General features: G+C 37.2%; 2 protein-coding genes across 3 annotated transcripts in view; one reads left to right on the plus strand and one right to left on the minus strand.

Annotated features, from left to right (window-relative positions):
• Positions 1–20129, minus strand: part of LOC131531235 (NACHT, LRR and PYD domains-containing protein 3-like) — a 33366-nt gene extending 13237 nt beyond the window's left edge. The window contains exons 1-4 of the mRNA XM_058761884.1: positions 19978–20129; positions 7572–7717; positions 4025–4138; positions 1926–3866 (exon numbers count right to left, since the gene is read on the minus strand). Coding sequence (XP_058617867.1) covers positions 1926–3866; positions 4025–4138; positions 7572–7696 — 2180 coding nt within the window. The 5' untranslated portion in view covers positions 7697–7717; positions 19978–20129. The remainder of the gene's footprint in view (positions 1–1925; positions 3867–4024; positions 4139–7571; positions 7718–19977) is intronic.
• Positions 1–21936, plus strand: part of LOC131531271 (zinc finger protein 239-like) — a 267824-nt gene that overhangs the window by 134597 nt on the left and 111291 nt on the right. The window lies entirely within an intron of this gene.

Raw genomic sequence — 21936 nt, forward strand, 5'->3', positions numbered from 1 at the left:
GTTGGGAATAAAGCAGTTGAATTGAATTCTGTGTCAGCAGCTTAATCTCTTTTAAATGCTTGTTTAAATGTCCCTAAATTATATTAACATTTACTATTTATTTCATTTAAACATCAACTATGAACTTACAGCTCTGTGTAAATTAATTTATGATGTGTGTAAGTGATTGCATTAATGTTTAAAGTACAGGTTTTGCATAAGTGGATATAAATTAATTGGGCAAAATACATATTACATACAATAAACGCATTGAAGAACATGGGCTGCAATGAGGGCACTGATGAGATGTGTGTGTGTGTGTGTGTGTGCGCGCACGTGTCATTTGCTGCAGATACACTACTCACTGTAAAAGACTAAAAATAGCACTGTTATTTCATAATAACCTATTCTAGACCATGACAAAAACATAAATAATTCTGATAACCTGCCATTCGAAAGGGACTCTAATGTATAATTACTCCAGTGAACTAGTTGTTGTTGTGTTTGTATTAATTTGGTGAACATAATGGAGGTTGTCCTTTGAAAATGCTTTCTCCAAGTTCCACCCGCTGGTTAGTGACAGCAGATTGCATTGACAGAATTCTTGATCAAGAAGATGCACTTGCTTTACATTTCAGTGTGGCAGCAAATGAACACTACTACGCAGCATGGCTTCTGAGATAAATGTACAAGGACAAGACCAACAGCCTTTACCTGCATCTGTCCTTTACTGCAGGAAATAAAAGCTGTCAACAAAGATTTTCAGTTAGACACCGGTGATAGCCTTGCAGTTCTCCGGAACCTCAACCAGCTGTACATGTCAACACCGAGATGTATAATCAAGCCGAGCATTTTCTGAATGAATAATGAACAACAACTCAGGGATTTAGATCTAAAATCCTCTAGTATATACCTCTCACCTAAAGATGCTGACCTGGAGACTACATTCAGTCATAAGTTGGTGGAAAGCACCCCGTCACCTGAGAAAAGCAGGTGGTCTTAATACACTATATAGACCTCTTAAGAGAACTCCTGACCCAGTATCAAATGCGTTTGCCTGCATTCATGGAGCTACTGTTGAAGCTGAAACTCCTATGTCCCGTTGTGATTCACACCTTTGTATTTCAGCCCCACAATGAAACTTATGGCTACTGAACTGCCCCCCGATAACCAAACCCTCCAACTGGAATCACACAAATATACATACAGTCACACTGCTGGAGAATATTTGTTACTCAGTGTAAAACAGACATGCTCTATCTAAAAGAAGAACAATTATGGTGTAACATAAATCTAGCTGTTTTAGAACTGCAGAAGTCACACAAATCTCTGCATTAATCGAATAAATAAACACATAAATGAGTAAATGAAAAGAACAAGCAGGTTTGTTGGGGATTTGAACCAGTGTCACTGACATTGTTGACCAGCGCTCGATCACTAGACTACTGATTAACTTTTCCTGAAACACCCAGAAGAACCTTTTCCAGCAGCGCGTTCACGAGATAGAAGCTCTTCATTTCTCTCATTTCACAACAATAAAGACAATAAACCCACATAAAAATAATTACTATTATTTAATACACTTATTTAGCACATCTTATTTCTGCATTTGGAAACTAATGTTGTGAATCAGGGCTTGTTCTCTGTAGTCATTCAGAGAAACGCGTCACATCTGAGTTTGAAAAAGGAATTCACAAAAAGCAAACATGTAAATGGATATATAACACACATCTCATTAAATGACAAAACTCTTAGGTTGTAATGTGCGAATAATTCATGTACGTGTGTGACCTGCTGAAATATAAAATTCAATCTTTTATTTGTGACATTAATTTTATCACAATGCTTACAGTAAAATATGTCATAATCTCTCATTTAGAAACATTTATTTTAAAGGTGCCAGATTCATTATTAAATGATACTTTAGTTAATGATTAAACACTCACAGAGCTTTTCTGCAGTTGATCACAGCTGGTATCAGTCGTCTTCTTCCCTCATCTGATATGTTGTATTTCTTGGGGTCCAGCTCATCCAGCGGCTCCTCTGACATTTGAAGCATGTAGGCGATTGTTGAGCAGTGAGCAGCAGAGAGTTTCTCCTCTGAGTGTTTGTCTGATTTCACAAACTCCTGAATCTCTCTGGACAGAGTCTGATCTTTCACTTCCAGCAGACAGAGGAACAGATTGATGGATCTTTCAGTGGAGAGATCATTAACTTCATCTTTGATCTTCTCTTTAATGAACTGTGTGGTTTCTTGGATGTTCTCTGAGCTGTTCTCTGTGTGTGTCAGTAGATCCTGTAAGAGTCTCTGATTGAACTCCAGTGAGACGCCCAGCAGGAACCGCAGGAACAGATCCAGATGTCCATTCTCACTCTCAAGGGCTTTACGTACTGCTGATGTTAGTAGATCATTCAGAGATACTTTAAATCTGTTTGATCTGAATTCATGCAGAAAAATCTCCAGTGGCTCCTTGTTTTTTGTTAAATAGCAGTAAAACACATAGAAAGCAGCGAGAAACTCCTGAACGCTCAGATGAATGAAGCTGTAGATTTTCCTCTGATGAATCACTGATTCCTCCTTAAAGATCTCAGTGCAAATCCCAGAATACACTGAGGCGTCAGTGACATCTATGCCGCTCTCAATCAGGTCCTCCTCATAGAACATCACATTGCCCTTCTTCAGCTGTTTGAAAGCCACTTCAGCAAGTTTCACAATCACTTCTCTGTTGGACTGCAGGACTTTCTCTGGATCTCTCTCTTCATACTTCTGGTTCCTCATGTTGATCTGAATCAGCAGTAAGTGGATGTACATTTCAGTCAGAGTTTGAGGGATTTCTGCACTCAGATCTTCTTCCAGGAGCTTCTGAAGCACAGTGGATGAGATCCAGCAGAAGACGGGGATGTGGCACATGATGTGGAGGCTTCTTGCTCTTCTGATGTGTGAGATGATTCTGCTGGCTTGATGCTGGTCACTGATTCTCTTCCTGAAATATTCCTCCTTCTGAGGCTCATTGAATCCCTGAATTTCTGTCAGACGGTTGATGTATTTGGAGGGGATCTGATTGGCTGCTGCTGGTCTGGAGGTGATCCAGATGAGAGCAGAGGGAAGCAGCTCTCCTTTCATGAGTGTTGACATCAACACACCCACTGATGAAGTCTCAGTCACATCACAAACTTTCTGAGCGTCTGAGAACAACAGTGTGATTCTGCTTTCATCTAGACCATCAAAGATGAATACAACTTTACACTCCTCATAAATCTTTGAGTCCAGATTTTGAAGTTGAGGATGGAAGTCCAGCAGAAGTCTGTGAAGACTGTACTGATGATCTCGGATCAAGTTCAGCTCTCGAAATGGAAGCACAAACATGAAATCTACATCCTGATTGGCTTTTCCCTCAGCCCAGTCCAGAATGAACTTCTGCACAGAGACGGTTTTTCCGATTCCAGCGATGCCTTTAGTAAGAACAGTCTTGATCTGGTCTTTCTCCTCACATCCTGGTTCACCTGAGGCTTTAAAGATGTCATTGCAGTAGATCAGAGTGTCTTGTGAGTGTTGTGTTCTGGCTGTTTTCTCCATCTGTAAAACCTCATGTTCTTCATTCACTCCTTCACTCTCTCCCTCTATGATGTGGAGCTGTGTGTAGATCCTGTTCAGGAGGCTTTCATTCTCCTGGAGGTACAGTCCCTCAAATAATCTCTCATACTTGTTCTTCATGCTGGTTTTGAGCTGCTCTTTGACTCTCTGTAGTTCACCATCTACTGGTTGAGTAGAATCCTGCTGACCATAAGTCACTGGTTCAACACTGAATGTAGGAGGAACAGGTAATGATTCATTACGCTTCAGAAACACACAGCTGGGTTCTGGAGATGAAGGTCTCCATGAGATCCTGAGAAAACAGAAATCATTCTTACTTTATTTCTGTCTGCCATTTCGTTCATTATGATTCTGTCTGTTGCATCTAGCACCTGTTTCACACTGACAGTGTTTATAATGCACAACTGAGCAAATGCTGATTGTGCTGATAGTGAACTCACTGTATCTCACCTGGGGTCAGAGGTCACTGGTTCGTCACTGAAAGTAGGAGGAAGAGGCAATGATTCATCACTCTTCAGAGACACACAGCTGGGTTCTGGAGATGGAGATCTCTTATTCCAGTTACTGAGAAAACACACAGAAATATATATATATATATATATATATATATATATATATATATATATATATATATATATATATATATATATATATATATATATATATATATATATATATATATATATATATATATAGTTCAGCACAGTGCAGATTCCAGCATGAAGCATTGAAAGAGAGTGAGGTAAGAGAGAAGTATCAAAACACTTAATATTTGACAACAATTTTACTATAGAAATGTTAAAACAGCCAACAGTAATCTTTACGAGATTAATGTAATTCCTAACTGAATGTGGCAAGACACAAAATATTATTAGGCATGCATATTAGGCATATAAATAAAAGTACATGTGTTTAAAATATTGTTTCAAGATGATTACTTACAACTAGAATTAAAATCTAGAATTTCCTTCACTGGTGTGAAAAAGTGTTGGCCCCCTTCCTGATTTTTAATTTTTTTTCCATGCTTGTCACACTTTAATGTTTCATATCAAACAAATTGAAATATTAAATCAAAGATAACACAAGTAAACACAACATGCAGTTTTTAAATTAATTTTTTTATTATGAAGGGAAAACAAAATCCAAACCCACATGGCCCTGTGTGAAAAGTGCTTGCCCCCTAAACCTAATAATTGGTTGTGCCACCCTTAGCAGCAACAACTGCAATCAAGCGTTTGCAATAACTTGCAATGAGTCTGTTACAGCGCTGTGGAGGAATTTTGTCCCATTCATCTTTGCAGAATTGTTGTAATTCAGCCACATTGGAGGGTTTGAGAGCATGAATCGCCTTTTTAAGGTCAAGCCACAGCATCTCAATAGGATTCAGGTCAGGACTTTGACTAGGCCACTCCAAAGTCTTCATTTTGTTTTTCTTCAGCCATTCAGAGGTGGACTTGCTGGTGTGTTTTGGATCATTGTCCTGCTGCAGAACCCAAGTTCGCTTCAGCTTGAGGTCACAAACTGATGGCCGGACATTCTCTTTCAGGATTTTCTGATAGTGCAGAATTCATGGTTCCATCAATTACGGCAAGTCATCCAGGTCCTGAAGCTGCAAAGCAGCCTCAGACCATCACACTACCACCACCATGTTTGACTGTTGGTATGATGTTCTTTTTATGAAATGCTGTGTTGGTTTTACGCCAGATGTAATGGGACACACACCTTCCAAAAAGTTCAACTTTTGTCGCATCAGTCCACAGAATATTTGCCCAAAAGTCTTGGGGATAATCAAGATATTTTTTGGCAAATGTGAGACGAGCCTTTGTGTTCTTTTTGGTCAGCAGTGCCTTTTGCCTTTGAACTCTCCAATGGATGCTGTTTTTGCCCAGTCTCTTTCTTATTGTTGAATCATGAACACTGACCTTAATTGAGGCAAATGAGGCCTGCAGTTCTTTAGATGTTGTTCTGGGTTCTTTTATGACCTCCTGGATGAGTAGTAATGGCAGTAATCAGGCCTGGGTTTGGCTAGTGAAATTTAACTCAGCTTTCTAAAATAATGTGGTTAATCAGTTATTTCATGATTTAATAGGAGGGGGCAATACATTTTTCACGTAGGGCCAGGTAGGTTTGGACAGTTTATTTCCCTTAATAAATTAAATCATCATTTAAAAACTGCATTTTGTATTTACTTGCATTATCTTTGTGTAATATTAAAATTAGTTTGATGATCTGAATCTTTTAAGTGTGACAAATATGCAAAACATTGTTAAATCAGGAAGGGGGCCAACACTTTTTCATACCACTGTATGCTTTATAAAAAGAAAATGGTACAGCCTTGCTTTAGTTCATTATATTTATTTTTAAGTCAGTCAGTAGGCCAGAGGAGGACTGCTTGCGTAGTTGACACTTAATATTCATTAATATTACTTAATTGACTGCAAAGACAATCAAGTATGGTCACAGTGAACATTTCAATCTTACTTGACCCAGAAAGAGAAGCAGCCATGTGATACAGCTTCACAATACTCTCTTTTTAACCACACAGCATAATTTTCATGTTGCAAGAATTAAAAAAAAAAGAAAAAAAAGTTTATAGTTTATAGTAAAAGTTTATGGTTTGGATATAAACACTGATGTCTATGTCTATGGCTAGAGATCAAAATACATAATAGATTATTCTATTACAAAATAGATTATCCAAAAACATTGATTCATCCAGTAGATTACTGTATTGTCCCGAATATAAGACGACCCTGATTATAAGACGACCCCCCCTTTTCCAGATGTACCTTTTGGAAAAAGGCTTTTTGAAAACCAAATCTTGTTTTATTAAGTAAAGTTCAAATACATTTTTAAGTATGCGTTATGCAGTAAGTATACAAATAGCAGTGTACTAGTAGTATACTTGTAAGTGTACTATTTCAATACTCCTTGGGACTAAATTGGTATAAATGATAGTATATAAAAGTATACTTTTAAGTATACTTTACGTATAACAGTAGTAAACTTTGAGTACTCAACTAGTTTACATCAATGTTTTAGCTTGTACTACAATTATACTAAAAGTGAACTTATAGGCATACTGATAGTTTACTAATTAAATACTTGTAGTAGCATTTTTAGTACACTTTGAAGTACAGTCTAAGAAAACTACTAGTTTATTAGTTTTATACTGAAAGTACACTTTTTTTTTTTAAAGTGAACTTTACGTCATACTTTAAGAATTCTATTATGTCCCTATTAGGTATTAATTTGTATATATTGTTATATGAATATCTGAACATAAAAAACATCAAAAGAAAGAACAGGGTGCTTGCAAACAGAAACATTTTATTCTAGCTCCATGCATTCTTTTTTAAATACTTGAAGTTTCATAAATAAAAAATAAAGAAATAAACAACATTTTTGAACAAAAAACTGAAAAAAAGACAATGACTTAGATTTAGAATGATAATCAAAATTTAGATGGAGTCGATCAACACCCCAAAGCTTGACAGTCATTATTACCTCTTCATTGGTCAACATTTTATTCCATAACGTTACAGAGTTTTGATGCTGTTTTATGTCTGATGATCATGTTAGATTACATGTGGAAGCATCTGTTGGTTTGGTTTCTTATTCACTGTTTTTTTTTTTTTTTTGGAAATATCCCCTACCATATAACAATGAAAACACGGATTCAAGGAGCACAAGTATAGCTCAGATATATTTAGACTTTTCCTAAGTATGTCAAGTATACATAAATGTCATTTTAAGTACATTTCTGAGAAGTACATAAAAAATGGACTAAAAGTATACTTTCCTATCTTTTAGTTTAAAAGTAGTATACTAATAGCACACTTGAATAAACGTCTTTTTCGTAAGGGCTGCTACGCGCCATCTTGCTAAGCAGCAGGAATGCCCAGGCTTGTTAACATGGGTGCGAAAAAAAAAAAAAAAAATACACACTGCTTACGGATACAGTGTAAAACAGGTCTAATACTGCTTTATATCTCACCTGGGGTCAGAGATCACTGGTTCATCACTGAATGTAGGAGGAAGAGGCAATGATTTGTCACTCTTCAGAGACACACAGCTGTTATCAGGAGATGAAGATCTCTCACTGCTCTCTCTTTTCTCCATAATGACAAACTGACTTCAAACCTTCATATATGGAAACATAAGAGAACAAATGACACATAATATTGTGATTATTATTCCAGTAATTGCAGTGGAAACAAGGCTTAATGTTACGTAATCGGGAGAAGCCGATTAGTCACCAGAAGAGACGGACGGCAGCGCGTAAGTGTTGCAATACTTGGTCATAGATCTGTTGTTTAAATTATTTACTTGCTGCTAGGAAAGAATACTTCGTTTCTTACCTATTTCTATTCTGCATTTTCGTTATTTGCACTAGGCTATTGGCTGGGCTAATCAGAAGCCGGCCACAACTGTTTTCACTCTAGTCTCTTAGACTGTGTATTTATTTGCCGTCCGAGCGCTGACGCGGAAGCGTCCAGCCATCTCGTGTGAAGACCGATGAGTGTAAAGACCAATGACGTTTTCCTGCGCGACTTTAACCGAGCAACGATACCGACCAACACACTTAAGTATGATTTCTATCTTCCCTCACACACTCTCCGTTCCCATCCTCTTGCTTTCTACCTCTATCATGTTTCTCCAAACGATTTTGGTTTTCTCTCAAACACACTCTAATATCACAAGCAGATGGCAGAGAGATCCCAGGGCACGTAATGTCAAAAAATTTGATTTATTACCTCTCATAAAGATAAGACCCCCACCCCTCCCTCCCACCCAAACTGGACACCTGTTTGTCCATGCCCCCACCCATCTAAATGAGCATCTGTTTTTACTGTCCAGTGATCCTAAGGTATTTATGAATGTTTTGGGAACCGTGTTTTTGTGTGGGCCATTGAAGACTATTATGCGTTTAAACTTTAAATTGTGAAACGGTGTTAAACGGGACAAAGGGAAGTTTTTATTAGAATTTTTCACGCACACATATCAACAAAAAAACATACGTAAAATGAGCAACGACTTGCTAGTGTTGTTGTAACGAACTCTAACTAGTTTAAAAACGTTTTAAGTTAAATAAAAAGAAGTAGAAGTGTACGTGTTTGTTTATTTAAAACAAACAAAGCATCGGACACCTTAGTTAAAACAATAGTATAACATTACAAAGTTAAATAATGTTGACTTATCTTACCATCTTCTAAAACAAAAAAAAGCATCAGAAGCGAACGTTTACAACGTTCTATCATTACAGATTAAAAGGTAGCTTTTCTCACAAGTTACAGCAAATAGATCTGACTTATCTTACCCGTATTCTAAAACAAACAAAAAAAAAGTATCTGAAGCGAACGTTAAGTAAAAAGTCAAAATCTTGTCACAAAAATTAAACAAAAGAAAAAGAGCAGCCCATCCGTCAGATAACTGCACACTAGCGCGTCAAATTCAGAATGCGTTTATGCCGGTGAATCCAGACCACGCCTTCCGCCACCCCCCTAACAGCGTAAGGAGAGACCGATGCAAAGATTTAAAAGAATTAAAGTAATGTTTTAACATTAGAACGAACGTTATTTTAATAAATCTTTAACATTTCTTAATTAATGATACAATTCGGTACTCATCCTAAAGCTTTTCACTTTAAAATTAGGTGTTTACCTTTTAAACAAACAGTAGGCCTACCTAAGCCGCAGGGTATTTTATTTTATTTACTTTAGTTTAGTTATTCGCACTTAATTTAGTAATTCCTTTATTTACTCTTCTATTTTTGTCAAGTTTAAGACTTCTGACGTGTTATATAACCCAGACTTTTTTCACTTTTAAAAATTAGGTTTTTTTTCTTATAAAAATCGCCTCTAAGCCGCAGGAAAAGGTTGTTTGTCTTGTTTTAATTTTATTTTAGTAGTATAATACCTTTATTTACTCTTTGATTTTTGTCAATCTTTAAACTTTCTAGCCTGCTATAACGGTTAAAACGCATACGCGCGTATGTGAGCGGAAACCGGAATGAAAGCAAATGTTTCGGACGTCTTTGGATTTTTCAGCCGTAGACGCCTAAACTTTTTACATTATAGCACGAAATGTAAATACTTCGTCTCATGCAGGGGACAACGAAATGAGTACGTCACAGTGTGTCTGGACGTATGATTAACGACACGTCCGTATCAGATCGAGAGTTGCTGTAAAACATCTAAAGGTGTTTCTGGAGACGCAACTCATTTGCAATCTAAGAGTTTTTGAGGGGGGTGTGACATCGTAAACTTTGGTGTAGCTGTTCATTTATCAAAGGATGCGTCCCCTTTTGAAGTTTTTATATGACACATAGCTGGTTAAGTTAAAAGTTAGGTATGGTTTAGGAAGAAAATACTCAAACAAATACAAACATACACAAACAATCCCCTACATTTAAACATTTATGATGTCTCATACAAACCTTTTACAAACTTGTGAACTTTTAGAATCACACTGGGTATCTCTACAAGATGATGAAAAGCAGCATGATTAAACAACAATATAACTATTGTTTTAACAAATAAGTTAAGATTTGTAGTTTTTATATCTCTCAAACCTAAAACATGAACCTCTAAAGCAAGGATTAGAAGCAGTCAAATAAAAACGACTGGTCTATATAGGTTTATTTTACTAAGAATTGATCAAATAATTGACAGAGGAAATAATGCAAATATTCAATAAGATGTGTCTGACGGTTTGTGACAAATATCTTACTGATACAGTTGTGTTAAGATATTAAATGTGTAAAACATGTGTAAAGTTCAATATTACTGTTAAAAATAGTATAATAAAACACAAACACTCGCATAAAAAACAAACACACATACTAAAACAAACCTATACAGTTAAACATTTAGACTTGTATGATGTTTCATAGGAAACTTTTACAAATAAAAAAAACTTCACACTGGGTATCTCTACAAGATGATGAAAAGCAGTACGATTAAACAATGATATATCTTTTGTTTTAACAAATAAGTTTTAGATCTTTCAAACCTAAATCATGATGCTCTAAAGCAAGGATTTGAAGCAGTCAAATGAACCTCTGATGAATGCAAGGCAGTTACAGAGATTTTCTTTATGAAAATTTAGATTTTCCAACTTAACCCTCGCCTGAGGTGTCTGACGGTTTGTGACAACATCTTAACACAATTGTATCAGTAAGATATTTAAGTATGTGTAAAACATGTGCAAAGTTCAATATTACTGTTAAAAATAGTTTAATAAACCACAAACACTCACATGAAAAACAAACACACACACACACGCACACACACGCACACACACACTAAAACAACCCCTGCAGTTAAACATTTCAACTTTTACGATGTCGTATAAATACACTTTTACAAATAAAAAATTTTAGCATCACACAGGGTACCTCTACAAGATGATGGAAAACAGTATGATTAAACAATGATGTAACTTTTGTTTTAACAAATAATTTAAGGTTTGTAGATTTTAGATCTTTCACACCTAAAACCGTGATGAGGATCCGGTTGTCAAATGATCCTCTGATGAATGCAATGCGCTTACAGAGGTTTTTCTTTATGAATTAGATCTAAAATAGACTAAAATTAGCTGTTGTAAGGTTGTTTACAACAAAATAGTGTCTTAAACAAGGTGGAACAAATGCCTCATCTTTACAACAGATTAGACTTTCTTTCTCACTTTAAAAACGGTATTATTAACCATGCTGTTTAAATGCAACATTTATTTTTTCACACTATAATGTTTTATTTTATTAAAATAAAAACAATTGACTCTTTATAGTTTTATTTCACTAAGATTTGATCAAATAATAGATCAACAATAAAATATTTGATAACTCCATCTTATCACCCAAACTGATGTGTCTTACGGTTTGTGATGACATCAGAATCAGAATAAGAACGAGCTTTATTGTCAGGTATGTTTGCACATACGAGGAATTTGTTATAGCGACAGAAGCTCCACAGTGCAACAGAAAGACAGCAACAGGACAGGACACAGATAATAAAAGAATAATATACAAATAGGCAATGTACAAAATAGCAAAAACGCAATATATAATATAGACAATTATGTATATACAGTTACGATATGTGCAAAATTCTAATGAAAAATAAGCATGTGTTAAGATGCATGTTACGCTGTGTAAAATATGTGTAAAGTTCAATATTACTATTAAAAAAAGTTTAAAAGGTCATTTTTAGCTTTCATATAGGATTCACAACCACACTCAGTTGCTTTTTGTGTAACAGAGACCCGGGGCAGATGAAAACAGAATGTATGAAAGACTTTTCATTTAAGATATTATAATGACAGACTAAAAACTTTAGATTGATTAAAACAACTGAGGTTATGCATCTCTCTTGAATATGTATACAGTAACCAGTGAGTACATGAAACATTATTGTATAAATACACATCCTTGTAAATTCAGCATGATTCTATCATATTAATCAATAAAAAATAACAACCGGTTTGTTGGAAATAAAAATAGTGTTGTGTTTCTAAGTTAGAATGTTTATAGTTTGTAGTAAAATCTTAACTTTAACCTAAAGCATTTTTCTTTCAAACTCTCTCACGCACGCACACGGCTTTCCCACAAACTCCCAACAACATACTTAAGTTTTGTTTTATCATCTAGAAACCCTATAACGGAGTTATGTTTTTCATTATTACAACTATAGATGCTGAAAGAGGTCATTAACCTGTTTAAAATGTGAACAATATCATTTAAGACTAGTTTGACAAACAACGGTACGATCATAAAACAAACCTGGATCCAATTTGAAACATTCTAACAAGTACAACCATTGCAGCAAATGTATTCAATCAATCAAACTTTGTTACAGACTCAAGGTCCAGATTTAAAAAATACAGCAATACCGGTGTCTCCACAACTTTGACTGATACCGTGTAGTACTAACCCCTATATCTGATAAACCCGCAATAATCTCATTTTTAGAAGCATTAAACCGACAGATAAAACTATACATAAGATTTGTAACAGTGTTTTAAAAGTGATTACTCTCGCACTCACAAACATTTCACTTGCACTATGACATCTAGGCCTACGTAGTAAGATTCTCATTGCATCATTATAAGCTGCTTGCGGCTTCTGTAAACTAGATGCTCTATAGTTACACCGCAAATGAGTGTAAAGTGTTGTACAGTATGCTTTGAAAAGTGACACCTTTACTTCATCTGAACAGAAACTAAAGTTACGTAAAGTATATTCGCCTGCATATACATCATATGGCGTAGCCTGTCAATATCCTCATCATCTGTCACGCGTTCAGTGATAAAATGCCCAAGGTATTTTACTTTCGCGCACACAGTGAGACTCTTGTTAGACAACTTAAAAACTGGAAAATTTATATTATAACCCGCAGTAAGATAAAACTCTGGACGAACAACTTATCAGATGTTCTACGTATTATTACAAGTCCCTGCTTACCTAGATGAAACTAGAAAATATAAACGTGAGCTAACGGGTGTTAAAAATACCGGTCACGTTCAATTAGACGAAGACATGCAGAGGTAGCGAACACAACGAACTTGGGGGAGGGTCGCGAAGCAAACAAACAGTCTAACACAACACACGTTCTCCAGAATGGTGCTCATGATGGGTTCATAATTTCACGATGAAGACCGACGGGGTATTCAGACACCTGCAGCAGGACTGACTGACTTTTTCTTAAGATTTGATTTCAAGAACACACAACCGAATCCTAAAGCTATTTCACGAAATAACACAACAACGGGTGCACCATTTCAACATATACACAAGTCTGTTTTACCATAAGTATATCGTATTCTTTTTATATACATATATTTGTTTAGGCTAAATATGTTTTAACAATTCTTTTTGTTTTTACAAAGATGTTAAATTGAACACGTGTAAATAATATCTCATTCAAGCGCTGTAGACTTTCAGGTCAGGGAACTACAACACCCAGCATACACCTCAGACTACAAACATGGCCGTCGGGGATGCATATACCAAAATGGTCATACGCGACAGATCTCTAAATCGTCGGACTACTGATTATACGCACGCTCAGATAACCTATATAAAAAGACACACGTCCACACTTTTTGTGAAGAATATTAAGTTCTGTGTTGCGATCGATGTTACAAACCCCTTTTTGTGAGCTCTATTAGTGTCGCGAAGCCGATTCATTTCCGCGAATCGACGTTCGCTTCTGATGCTTTTTTTTTGTTTTAGAAGATGGTAAGATAAGTCAACTCTATATTATTTAACTTTGTAATGTTATGCTATTGTTTTAACTAAGGTGTCAGATGCTTTGTTTGTTTTAAATAAACACGTACACTTCTACTTCTTATTTAACTTAAAACGTTTTTAAACTAGTTAGAGTTCGTTACAACAACACTAGCAAGTCGTTGCTCATTTTACGTATGTTTTTTTGTTGATATGTGTGCGTGAAAAACTAATAAAAACTTCCCTTTGTCCCGTTTAACACAGTTTCACAATTTAAAGTTTAAACACATAATAGTCTTCAATGGCCCACACAAAAACACGGTTCCCAAAACATTCATAAATACCTTAGGATCACTGGACAGTAAAAACAGATGCTCATTTAGATGGGTGGGGGCACTGGTCTGCCCATTTCAAACAATTGGAAATACTCAACCCACTCTCCCCTATGCAATTACAACTCATTTGAATCTCATGCCATAACAGCTCCTATAAAACTCCAGGTTGTGGTAATTTACCGCCAGAGGAGCTGGATGGGTTGTTGTCCTCTTTCGTGGAGGATGGCACTCCACTCTTAGTCTTTGGTGGTTTCAACATTCATCTAGACAAGCCTTGTGCTACAGACTTCCATTCACTCCTAACTTCATTTGATCTCAAACGCCTTACCACTACTAGCACGCACAAATCAGGCAACCAACTTGATTTAATTTACACACGCAATTGTACTGCAGATAACATTTCGGTACAACCACTCAGTGGCGGAGCCAGGGAAGGGCCAGCAACCAGTCTGGGGTGGCACATAAATCTTCCTTATTTCAATAGAAAAATGTGATTGACTATAAAGTATTACGGCGCTAATGATGTTCGACTTCGCCAGTCGGAGATCACCAAAAATAATGTTAAAGAGGTGTGTGAACTTGCAAGTACGATGTCAGACACTGTAATATGCTCTGGTCTTCAACGAGCCCAAAAGAGCCCATGTTGTACCTCTCTTTATCTCCTTGCACTGGCTACCGGTTTCAGCTCGCATCAAGTTCAAGTCATTGATGCTTGCATATAGAACAACAACTGGCTCAGCACCCACCTATTTCCACTCACTATTATGAATCTACATCCCCTCCAGAAGTCTGAGATCTGCTAGTAAGCAACACCTCGTGGTACCATCACAGAGAGGCTCAAAATCACTCTCCAGAACATTCTCGTTCACCATTCCTGGCTGGTGGAATGATCTTCCCACCCTGATCCGGAGTGCTGGATCCCTGTCAATCTCATCTCTTTCGACACTACTTAACTTCATCCTAAACTAAAAAAAAAAACCTTTATCTTTCTCTTTATTTATTCCTTCCCTTGCTAGCTTGTACTTATTTGAACAATGCCTGAGACTTGGTGTTGCGAGCACTTTCTCTGCCTCTTCAAGATTAATCGGTTTATGTATTGTAAGTCGCTTTGGATAAGCGTGTCTGCAAAATGACTAAATGTAAATGTAAATTATTTGCTTCAGGCTCAAGTAGCAGCAGATTGTAGAGGATCCTTTTCTGATAATGTCCATAAAAAAATGGCATGAAGTATTTTTGCCACTGTAACGCCACACCAGCAGAGGGAGCCCTCGCCCGAGTGCTGACTGGTACCACTCCCTCTGCTGCTTCTGTGATCTCTTCATGCTTGGCAGCTTGTTTTTTTTTTTTGCTACGTATATGATTTTTTGCCTGTTTCTCTGGATTTTTGCCTTTTGGATTGCCCTCTTGTTTGTTTGCCAGTTGGACTGTATACTGTGATTTCGATTCCTTGCCTGTGACCACGACTCTGATTTTTGCCTCACGATTTGGATTGTTGTGTGGTTCCTCATTAAACTTCTGCAAATGGATTCTGACACAGCATCAGCTTCTCCTTCATTACAGCCACACGTGTTCAATTATTTTGAATTCCAGAGGAAGAACTTATCCGAACACACAGTATCTTTTGCTAAGTTATGTTATTTTTAATTTGCTGCTCCTGTGTTATTGGTAGATCACATCACATCCATCTGATTATGATCAGCTCTGCTTGCTTGTGACCCAACCAGTGGCGTAGGTACATCAGACATAATATATCGGTTAAAAATATCGGTTATCGGTCCACTTGGTCCGTAATAATCGGTATCGGCCCTGAAAAACACATATCGGTCGACCCCTAATTTAGAGGACAGCAAAGCCTATGCTCATTTGCTCTTTGTAGATTTTACCACTGCTTTTAACATGGTTCAACCTCACCGCATGATTCAGAAAATGAATCAGATGAACGTTAACCCTATTTCTGATCGAATGGTATCACTCTTTCTTAACCAGCCTTACTCAGTTTGTGAAGATCAATAACACCCTCTCAGACCCAAAAATAACATGCACAGGTGCTCCTCAGGGTTGGGTGAGCTTGCCTGTGCTTTTTACACTCTATACTAATGACCGCGTAAGCTCACACACAGGGAATTTCATCTTCAAATTCTCAGATAACGCCATCCTGAGTCTACTGTACAAAGACAGTGACCCATCTCTCTATCCCATTTTAAATGTAAAAAAAGGGAAAAGGTAATATTTGACCCCAGAGAAGTCAGTGTTCACAATCCTCTTGTTATTCACAACACTCAAATCAAATAGGTGTGTTCCTAGAAGTACCTTGGCACCCATATTGACAGCATGTTTACGTGGCAGATTCATTATGACAATTTATGTGCTAAACTTATGTGCAAAGTTTCTGATTCGCCACGATTGTTTCACGATGACAATCTTTCGTCTGGGACAGCCGAAAATTGTACAGTGTGTCTCGGGCTTAAGACCATGAGGTGTGACATTACTATCTTAAGTAATTAGTTACATTACAATATTACTAAGTAATATATAATGTATTACATTTTTGAAGTAACTTGTCCAACATGTTTTTTTATGAAGCAACTACTTGTGCAATAGTGTTTTTTCAGTTGTGCAGTGTGTAACTCCTGATATACTTGTCTGCATCCTGCTCCCCTATGTTTTAGATGCGATATATGTGGTTTAGTTATTTATGTGTGATATAAGCAACATACACTATAACTGAAGTTGTCAGCAAATTGTCAACAAACTCACTGAGAGCGAAAGCTCCCGTTTTAATCAATGAATATGACTAAATTCCACAACTTTTATTTAAATGGCGTCTCAGGTTTGTTTGTTACAATGAGTGGATTTGTGCGCGTGTAAAACTTGGCAAAGCTGTGCTACAGAAACTTATTCTGCATTATTAGAGAAACTGAGTGGATTCTCACAACCGGTAATTGTTATTGTTTTCAACAGCAATGCCTGTGACTGGCTACAATACTCAATGCTGCAAAATCACGTTGTAAATGGGCACATTTGTAGCACCGTTGAACTCACGAGAAGGTGAAAGAGAAACTGGAGAAAAAACTGAGAGAGACAGGCAAGGCTTTTCAAGCAATTAATTTTATTATTATTATTATTATTATTATTTATTTTATATATATTTTTTTTAAATCACATTAAAGCTGGGAAAAGACTTACCGTATGATTTATCTAGGCTTCGTAATTTAACAAGCCACTTTAGCGTGTAAAGACTTTTTATAACCATCAAAATAAATGTGTAATCAAACTTGACACTAAACCTTAAAGGTGGGGTAAGCGATTTCTGGTAGCCAATGTTGATATTTGAAATCACCAAAACAAACACGCCCTACCCCATATACCTACATACGTAGCCTACGCAACCCAGGCAACGATTAGTTCTATGAAAAAAAGCAAAACCAAATGTTACACCGTGTGTACACCGGTCGCGAGCGGCGCACCAAAATACTGTAGAAGTCATTAAAAAGCTGATCCGATATTTGCACGATTCCTACTTCTTGCCTTATCATTCCACAGATGTTTTCCTCTTTTGTTTTGTATCCGCCATCTCTATCTTTCTGTCGCTCGGCTCGGCTGTTCACTGAACACTCTCTCCTCCACATCAAGAGTAGACACGCCCGATTATTTATTTGCTCTCAATCGCGACGGAGCGTCGCCGAATTCAAATTGTAAATATCAAACATGTTTGATATTTCTGACTCTTGATCGGGCTGCCTCTGACGTGATACCCACAATAACCAATGACAGCGAGCAAGCGTCACTCACCGGATGTTGCGTGCTTCTATAGCTGAAACCTGGCAGCCACAAACATGCCGTGAAAGCAGAGAACATCATCCATATTCTTTTGTGTACTTTGTTTTTCACTGTGAAACAGAACGCTCGCCAGGAGAGCCAGCTGACAACGTTGATTGTCCTCTATGTGTTTTTCTTCTCTAGTCACGTTTGATCTCGCAAGTCTCCGTGAGATCACGTGTCACTGTGAAATCATTCCTTCAATCTTCAAGTGTGCGGTTTTGCGGTCTGGTCGAATCATCTAGTGTGCGTGTTCAGAGGATTATAAGACTAAAAATCGGTTGAACTGTCTTCATGTCTGTGGTCTCCCATGGTTTTAAAATTGGTTAAGATTTGAAAATCGTCTAGTGTGCAGCCAGCTTAAAGCGTTTTTGAAAAATTACGTACCCCACCTTTAACGTCTGTGAATAGACACGTGCCCCACAGAACCGCAGTCATATTTTGTATTAAATTTGAATGTTTACATTTAAATCTGTTATATCTGATGGTAATGAATCCGTAAATGAATCCCAACCAAAAGCAGAATCCATAGAGCTTGATGTCATTATAATCCTGAAGATCATCCACTTGCGTCACTATTTAAGACGTCGTTGAAGATCGACAATATAACATGATAGCGATGTGATTACGAAATCACTACACAATAAGACGACATGATAATATCAGAAGCTGATAAATGGACTTACCGTAATGTGATATTTATTACAGTTTTTAAGCCAGCTGACAGTTTGATTCCAAATGTAAATGGACTTTTCATTAGACTCGAGCCTTTATTTTCGGTTTCGGCAAAAAAAAAAAAGGTGGTAACGCTTTAGACTACAACCCGCAAAGAACTACGCAAGTATAATGAATTTACAGTGTACGTTTCTGTAATTATAGTGTACCTATAAAGAATGTACGTGTAGGTATAAGGGAACAATGTGTTACGTTTGGGTAATAAGGAGGTAACAACCAGATATGCAACCTGCAAAGAACTGTGTAAGTAAACTGAAGTTACAGCCGTGTAGGTATAAGGGAATAATATGCGATGTTTGGGGAATAAGGGCTAACAACCTGTAAAATTACAAATCATTTATACTGTAAGTATAACTGATACATTATACTGTAAGTATTTTGAAACTAAGGGGTACCTATTCTAATATTACGTGGTACGTATGGTCTAAACAATAATCTTATGTTTGGGAGCGATTTAGAAAGACGCAGGGACGGAATTTCGCACAGACCTACCGGGCACGTGCCCACGCAGTCTAAATACCGCTACTCCCGGAACGCGATTTCAACCGTGCCCCCTTCAATTTTTGAGGCAAGTGGATTTTGAATGCAGCTTCCAAAAGACTAAAAAAATAAACAAATCATTTTTTATATTTGATAAACCATCTCACCGGTGTGATTTTAGGGATCAGGGGGTGGAGACGGGTAGGTTTAGGTATATGTATGGTGGGAGGAGTTGGATCTAGATCCAACCACGCCTCCTGGATCTTGTGTTCTGCAGTGAGGACAATCTCGGCGAGGAGGCTATGCAATTCTCTTGAATTTCAAGACACAGAGGAAGTCAAAATCAATGTGCTCGAGCAAAAAGTTTAAAAAAGTAACGAGAACAGAGAAAAAACAAAAAACAAACTCCCGCACATCCATCACATGAGAGAATATCTCAAAAAGCATCAGAAAATATCTGGCTATCCAACCCGGACTCACGGCAATTCGTACATATTTTACGAGGTGACTCGTACAACTTTTTGCTAAATCGAACGTATTTTACGAGTAGCACAATTCACTAAACCTGAAAGTCTGCGAATCGCCGCGGCTTACAGAAGAGCGATATTTCATATGTTTACATTTTTCTTTGTAGGCTATATTTTAGAATGTAATGCATCCATAAATTAAATCTCAACCAAAAGCAGAATTCAAAGAGCTCGATATCATTATAATCAAAGATAAATTTGTTAATTTCTACAAGCGTTTGACCACGACGCGAAAACAAACAATAATACAACATAATATCAGATGATACATGAACTTACTGTAATGTGATGTTTATGACCGTTTTTAAGGCTTCAAAATTGGTCTTATTTTGGATTTAATGGCGATCTTCAAAATGCCCATTTCCTTGACGAGTTTACTTTCGGTTTTGACACAAAGGAGTAGCCGTGGCGCCGTATGTATCCCTTCTAGTCTTAACCGTTTTCCGCAGTTACTTTCGTTTTCGTCTTCTTCGTGGGTTTTACCGGAGGGTTTCGAGTGAGCTGAACTTGCTGCACTGGAGCGAGGATATTCCACCTAATACATTTAAACATTGCATTATTATTTTCCCTGTTCGGGAACGGTTATCTATTATGTTTATTGCAAATGTCACATGCAGAGATTTGCATTTATTTCTTAATTTCAATTGTTTCTATTCATATTAGGGTGTAGCAGTGGCGGTTCTACATTGAATTACTCCCCCGGCGAGACCCCCTCTGAGCGCCCCCTCTTTATATTCAACTTTGATTATTTCCTTCATTTTTATTAAAAAATAAGTGCTTTTCTGATGTGATTTGAAATTTAAAAAGGAGAAAAAAAGTTCGCCAAAAGGCAGATTCGAACCCCAGTCGATCGTGTCAAAAGAACTGTAACGCAAACTTTACCATCTGCACCACTGAATCTGACAGCCAGTAACCGTCTTTTGCATATTTGACTATCCCAATCATACATTTGTGGGTGGAGTTAATGTAAATAGCCTATGCCAGCAACATAACTATTTGCACTTAAATAGACACTCCGATTTTTTTTTTTTTTTTAATATTCCCAACAATTAAACAGTTGCCCACATAAAAAAAAACAGGGGGTGCTACAGCACCCTCAGCACTTCCCGCGCCCCTGGGTGTGACTGACTTTAGCCCACTTGTCCCACTAATTTGAGAGAGGTGAACTGTCCCCCGCGGCCGCACCCCCCTCCCCTTTCCACTTCTCACACAGCTTCTGTGCTCGGTACCTTCTCAACAAGCAGGGGCGCCAATTTGCCAATTCCCCGCGCAGTTATATGATAGATAATATAGATAATATGAAAACCGCTTAGCGGCGCAGATGATTTTTTTTTTTTCCAAGTGCTTGTGCCGCACCCCACGTGTCATGAAAAAATGCCGCCCCGGGCGGCTGCCCCGTTCGCCCATGCCTAAAACCGCCACTGGGGTGTAGCATTAATAATTGTTCTACAGTTTCTGCTTCTTTATGTATATAGGCTCCATGTCCAACTGGCTTTTGATTCCATCATTACTTTGTCCAGCTGAGGGTCGCCAAGTATTGTGTATAACAGAGAATCATCCCACATTAAAGACAATAAGTAGTGTTAAAAAAAAAAAAAAAAAAAGCACAAATTCAGAAATAAATTAGTTATCAGCAAATAACATGGTTTATCAAACTATAATGAAGTGCTGTTGAGAGATTCATGATGAAGTTTGTCTCAGCCGACAGCCATGAAATGAGTTTTAATGGCAGTTTACAGCTGATCTGAAGACATCAGCACAATTAATGAGGTGAAAACAGCAACTATATATGAAATTAAATCCTTTCATAATTCCCCCAAACAACAGTAATCATGGAAGTATTCAAACTTACTTGCAGTAGTTCATTTGTTGACCATTTAACACTTTCATTTTGATTCATTAATGAAGCTAAATGGCCATAATTTGGATTTAATTTAAATCCTAATGAAATCTCAAATTACATGCTACACACTCTGCATGCATACTGTGCGCTCGGTGCTCAACTGTCTAGTGTGTGAATATTGTAATGTTATTTTGTCAACATCTGAGTCTGAGTCCTCCGTTGTGAGGAAAGCTGTGACAGTCGACTGCATGAAGTGTTTGTCTGTTTAAGAAGATCATTATCCAGAGAAGAGCTTGATGTCGCTGATGATTAGCTGTTGTTCTTACACCCTCACCAGAGAAAACATCTCGACTCAGAGCCTATGAACAACAACAACAACAACAACTAGACTCGAA

The sequence above is a fragment of the Onychostoma macrolepis genome, chromosome 22 (genome assembly GCF_012432095.1).
Source record: "Onychostoma macrolepis isolate SWU-2019 chromosome 22, ASM1243209v1, whole genome shotgun sequence".
NCBI classification, from domain to species: domain Eukaryota; kingdom Metazoa; phylum Chordata; class Actinopteri; order Cypriniformes; family Cyprinidae; genus Onychostoma; species Onychostoma macrolepis.